The following is a 6000-nucleotide window of genomic DNA, read 5'->3' as shown; positions in this document are numbered from 1 at the left end:
GTGTGTGTGATGGTATAAAATAACAAAGGTCCTTCAAGTTAATGAACGAAAGAAAGTGATGAATGATGATATTCTAGTGTGGTTGAGTCCATACTAAGTGCATGGATTCTAACAAACAACCAATTAAAACATGAAATTTTATATGGACATTTAATTAAATGTTTGTTAATATTTGCGGTGCGGTTCGGTTTCGGTGCAGTTTTCAAAAGTCAAAACCGAAACCAAACCGTTTTCTATGTTGCGGTTCGGTTTCAAAACCAAAATCGTTCCAAAACCGCAAAACCAAACCATTCGGTGTGGTTCGATTTGGTTCGTGTTTCGGTTTCGGTTTTCGGTTCTAAGTGCCCACCCCTAATATGTATCCAACAAGGCAACAAGTATCCATCAAGCTTACAATCAAAATGAATGTTCTTGGTAATACTTATATGCAATAAGCATCCAACAAACTTCCAATTTAAAAGCACATTGTCATTGAGCATATAAGCACATTGTCATTGAGCATATAAAAAACTTACAAATTAAAAGCACATGAAAGTTGTTTTACTGAGTATCCAACAAACTTATAAATTAAAAGTACATTAAGCATATAATCAAAATGAGTGTTCTTGGATAACATGTATCCAACAAGTTCACAATTTAAAGTTTAAACACATTACACATAAAATGAAAAATGAAAGGGATAAGGATATAAGATACTTGCACAGTTTTAAAGCTAGGCCTCGATCTCTTCTTCTCCACGTCCTTCCAAGACTCTCTCTATGTCGGACTCGAACTCAATTTCTTCTTCATCATCTCCTTCTTCTTCCGTGTCCTCATCCGATACAAAATCTTCTTCATGAAGCTCTCTTACTTCAACATTTCTAGAACTCCTCCTAGGCTCTAGGGAACTATCCGCCTCTAATGTCCATATGCAGCATCAGTCACCCCATATCGTCTAATAGATTGACTCTTACTAATGTAATCCTCATGTGTTATAAATTTATAAATACACTGCTCAACCACATTGATGCGTGGTATATTGGTATGCAACTCATTCAAATCAAATTGGGAACTCTAATCCTTCTCTTAACTAAACTATGACTACATAATTGAATAGTGTTAACTGCTGATAATCGAAACATATGACTGCACAATCAAACAGTGTTTAATGCAACCACTCAATCCACACATCAGACACCCCATTGAGAAAACTAACACAATCGAAAGAAAAAATAAGACCCAAAACTAAATAAAGAAAATGAAAAGAAAAAAAACTAGAAATCCAATCAATCAATTAGGGGCAAATACTAAATGTAGTCTAATTGTATTAATTTGGTATGAATCTGATTCATGAATCAGTTCACGGTTCACCACAATATAATGTCTATATAATTAGAATTTACTCCCAGTCCCAGATTACAGATGTTGCATAAAAAAAAATCTGAAAAAAACTAGTGAGATTCACTTGAGCTGCTGGGCATCTCGATTCCTTGCAAAGATTCAATATTATATATCAAATCATCAATGCAGATTGCAGAGCAGCAAATCATCGCAATTAGCATCAAATATCAATTAGATTTTCGAATAAAATATGGAAAATGCTAACCTACAAGTATGCAACTGCTGCAAGAGGTGGAGATCGTGGAAATGACTTAAATGAGAGTGGTGGACCGTGGAAATCTGGAGAGGCGAGATGATATGCCCAGTAAAGAAGTCAAGAGATGATGCCCATCAAAGGATTCGATCATTCGAGAGTGGGACGGTCGAAGAGTCGAAGATGACGAGATATCGAGATAGATGCAGAAAGCAGAACAAAAGAAACTTATGTTTAGAAAATTACGCTAATAGGGGATTGGACACGAGGGAAAAAGGGAACTTAAGTTAGAATAAAAATAAAAATAAAAATAAAAACGCCTAGCTTCCTAACTCCGCCCAGCCGCCTAACCCGCCTAGCTTCCAGCCAATTTTTCATGATGCCTTGCCCAAAATCTGGGCGGTGCTCCGCCGCCCATCGCCTAGGTCGATTTTTAGAACAGTGGTTTCTACACACACGATATCTATTTATTATCAATATGATGAGAAAGAAGGGTCTCTTTGATTGGACTTTACCATATTTGGGCCCAATTTTTCCCAAAGAGAGAGAAAAATGGATAAATTGATAATTGTATGGCATTGGCATGCTTTTGGTGGAAATTTGTACTTCAAACAGTCAAAATTCTAGAGGGAAGGCAGAGTTTTTTTTAGTGGTGTGATATCCACACACCTCATTTTACTTCTTACACACCTTTTTAATTTTCGACCGTCGGATTAGATGAATTGAAGAAAATCAAAGGATAAAAATTATTAAAATGTATGTGATAAGTAAAATGAGATGTGTGGATATCACATTTTTTTTTTTTTTACTCAATTCCTCCTCGTCCTCTTCTGCAGTAAAAGAAGATGTTGTTTCAGGCGGGAGGCCAAGGGACTCGCCCCACCTTTCTCATCATGGAGGCGGCTCAGCAGCTCCCTGCCAGTCCCCGCGCCACCGTCACCTATTCCATCAGCGTAAGTTCATTTCCTTCCTTTCTCTGAAACTCGATTCATTGTTCCTCTCTGGGTTTTGGTGGGATGCTGCAAAAATTCAATCTTTTAATCTTCTGTTTATTAAGTTTAAATTAATGTCGAATTAATTTCAACAAAAAACCACAGGTGTTAGCTTTACGAAGACCCTTCACGGGGTTCTCGACTACAAGGACTAGTTCTTCTCCTTGCTCATGCACGTTCTCGAAACTCATAGCTTACGAACTACAGGCACGTTTTCAGAATTCCGACTCTTCTATCGATCAGTGGCTGTTCTCTTCTGTTCTGTCGTTACTTTGTTCAGGAATTTGATTTTGTTTTCTGGGTTCTGTTTGTTTTCTTCTGCAGATGCTTCGTTTTTCGAATCACTATACGGGTTGAGAAGAAGGGCTGTGAAGATAAAAGCTATGAGGAATGATGAATCGATGATGCTCGACTGAACCCAGGTGATGAAATTCAGCATTCTGGCTTAGAGAAGCACCAGAGATTCTTTTGGTTGTGTTTTTGGTACTGCCTCTCCTCCTGCTTGCTTATTCTGTATATCAATTTGATAGAAAAGTTTCTTTTTTTATTACGCATCGCATTTGTTTGATGAATGTCGTGCAGATTACCGTGGATGTTGATGGGGATCCACGAGCTGCCTATTTCAGACAAGCAAAGAACGGCCTATGTATAAGGATGGCTCTCTTGAAACTCCTACTTGTATGGTGGTGACTGGTGCCGTTTTGTTTTCAATTTTTAAGTTTTGGTTCGGCTCAGAAGAAAAAATCTTCAAATTTTGGCACTTGTTTTCTTCCTTGACTATTTCGAACAAGATTTTGTTACAAATTCTAGCGGAGTTCAAACTCGAAAAACAGGCGGGTAAGTTGGTTTCTTTTGAGTAGTTCTTTGAAATTTCAATTTTGGTTTCCCTTGGGTCATGTCATGATTGTAAGTATGTAAGAACAGATTCCATGAGTGTAAAACGTCTTCATCTGAATTACCCCTTTTTGTGTACATACATAAAATGCATGGAGATGATTGTAAATCAAACCGTATAAGACCAACATAAAATGGAACACAGTGCAAACAAGTACATCTAAGCTTGAAGGAAGTTAGCAGATCCTCCGAAATTGGCAGCGGGATGTTGAAGGAAATCAGCAGATCGAGAAACAATCTTGAAGCTATGTTCCGGCCAAACATCGATCCAAACAAGCGCTTCTTATTAAGTATACATTTGTTTCAGAATTTTCATTTTTGAGTGATGATTAGTTCATCTGGGCATCTTTGTACTATCTTATGAATGATGCTTAAGTTATTTGTAAAGAAAAATATTTGTAGTTTTAACCCAAAAAGAGGAAAGAAACAATTATTGTCACTTTGTGGAGAGAAACTCTCTTGAAACCAATATATTGTTTCAGTGGCACCACCGATAGTATAAATGATTTCCATGTTAGTATATCGTCTTTTCGTGAATAGTGGTTACTTGATGTCACCGGTTGCACAAAGAATCGCACTATTTTCTAGGGTTTCTGTTGGATTTAAAATATATGCTCAATTTGCAGCACTAAAACATGGTTTAGAAATTCACCATAAAATTTATTGAAGTGTTAATTGGGTTCCAAATCATCATAGGACAGTTGCCTTTTTCCATAGAGGATCGTTGAATTCAACAAAGTATCTGAAACATGACTTGTTCATTATTTGTACGTTCAAATAATTCAGTTAGTTAAATGAATTCATACGAAATTCTGAATTTGTTTTCTTCTTTTTTCATGATTTGTTCATTATTTGTACATTCAAATTTCATGATTTGTTTTCCACTCTCTCTCTCTCTCTCCTTATAACGAGGTCTCAAATTCAGCTTACGTCTTTTTCAATATTAAAAAGATGCAACTCCACTCCTTTTTTGGGAGGTCAAAATCGTATTGTAAATCATAACCAGTCTGTTTCCATTTCTTTGGCATAGCAGGACTTAGTCTTACGGTGAGTGTCATACAATGCTACATATATATTCTACCAAATCTACCCACAAACACGTGCATAGTTCTAGTTAATAACTTTTTGCTAACATTGCTAAAGCTTCCATGGACCAAACTCATAATTACAAGCGGTGATGGGTTGCTATAATGGTTAGGATCTTTCCCTTCCACCAGACCGCGATCTGAATTTAAATTTATCCAGTAAACTAGTACAAAATTTCATTTGTAATAAAAAATAAAAAACCGTATAACTTTGACTGACGACACTTAATAATTAGATTTAGAGATCATAATCTTCAACGGAAATGCTCAAGCACCCCTGATGATCACCGCCATTGCCAAACCCATGTCCTCCTCCCCAGCTGCTCATAGAAGTAGAAGTAAAAGTCGAAGTCTCTCCCACATAACCATTTTCCCAAAACTCAGTCGTCTCAACCGCATTGCTTCCAGTTCCAGCTGGCTGCGGCGGCGGGGACATGTTGACAATCAGCTGAGCATCCACTGCCATGCCAGCATCCGAAGCTGCCTTCTGCACCGACCTGGGCGACATATCATCCCTCACACAAGACGGTAACATCAACGGGAAGTTAAGGCCTTCCAACGTGGAAGGTCGACGCAAGCAATAATACCCAACGTCTCGAGCCACCGCTGCCGCCTCTGCGGTGCAGAAGGTGCCTAACCAAAGCCGGTCTCGGGTCCCCGGAACTCGGATTTCGGACACCCACTTGCCCCATTTTCGTTGGCGCACCCCCTTGAGTTTTCTGTTTGATGTGCTGCATGGAGTACTCCCGCTTTCTTCCGAACTGTAACTCATGATGATGATGATATATATATGTGTAAAACTATATATATAACAAATATGAACTTTCTCTTCTGAGTTCTGACTTGTCTGCGTAAGTAGCTAGTAAGGAAGATGTGGGAAACGTTCCGATTGAATCTGTGAATGAAAAAGGCAAATGGGAGGAAGTGTTTATATAGGTTGAACTACTACGATAGTCAAAGGTGCAATAATGAATTAATTTTGTAGCTGTAGCATATCATGTCCGAGGGAGGGGAAGGTCAAAATATTCAAAGGTCAAAGTATAAGACGGTTTCCACCAATACCAGAAACTAGAAGCGGTATGGACGGTGAGAAGACACCGAGGCAAGATAAGGATAAAACACAGAGGATGTAGAAGGTATTTTATTTCCTACAGAAAAACACACGTGGTTAATTAAGGTGAGCATGAAAGCCGAGTTTTGAGAGAAATTTCTTTCTGTCTCAAACACGGATGGTATATTACGTGTTATTATATAAATGATGATATATTTTATTTTTTAAGTTGTTAATTTTTTAATATAAGTATCTCACCACTTATATAGTGACACACAGTGTATCACCCCGTATTATGAGAACACTAAAAAATCTCTCATGGCTGGGATTTATGATTAGAAATACACATCGGGAACGAGTAATCGACTTTGGGGGAGTTTAATAAAAATGCTACTTTCACTATAT

The 6000-nt window shown here is 37.8% G+C and overlaps 1 protein-coding gene across 1 annotated transcript; it reads right to left on the bottom strand.

Annotated features, from left to right (window-relative positions):
- Window positions 1-4782: 4782 nt before the first annotated feature.
- Window positions 4783-5316, bottom strand: LOC103428909 (ethylene-responsive transcription factor ERF019-like). Its single transcript, XM_008367038.4, has one exon. It carries the CDS (start codon window positions 5314-5316, stop codon window positions 4783-4785), a length of 534 nt encoding a protein of 177 aa, XP_008365260.2.
- Between the last annotated feature and the right edge of the window lie 684 nt (window positions 5317-6000).

Source organism: Malus domestica, chromosome 08 (assembly GCF_042453785.1).
Source record: "Malus domestica chromosome 08, GDT2T_hap1".
In the NCBI taxonomy this organism is placed as follows: domain Eukaryota; kingdom Viridiplantae; phylum Streptophyta; class Magnoliopsida; order Rosales; family Rosaceae; genus Malus; species Malus domestica.
Note: the sequence above shows the minus strand (reverse complement) of the source record. Positions and strands in the feature narration are given on the sequence as shown.

Coding starts and splice junctions, on each gene's coding strand:
- LOC103428909 (XM_008367038.4), bottom strand. CDS start 5,316: ATGAGTTACAGTTCGGAAGAAAGCGGGAGTACTCCATGCAGCACATCA.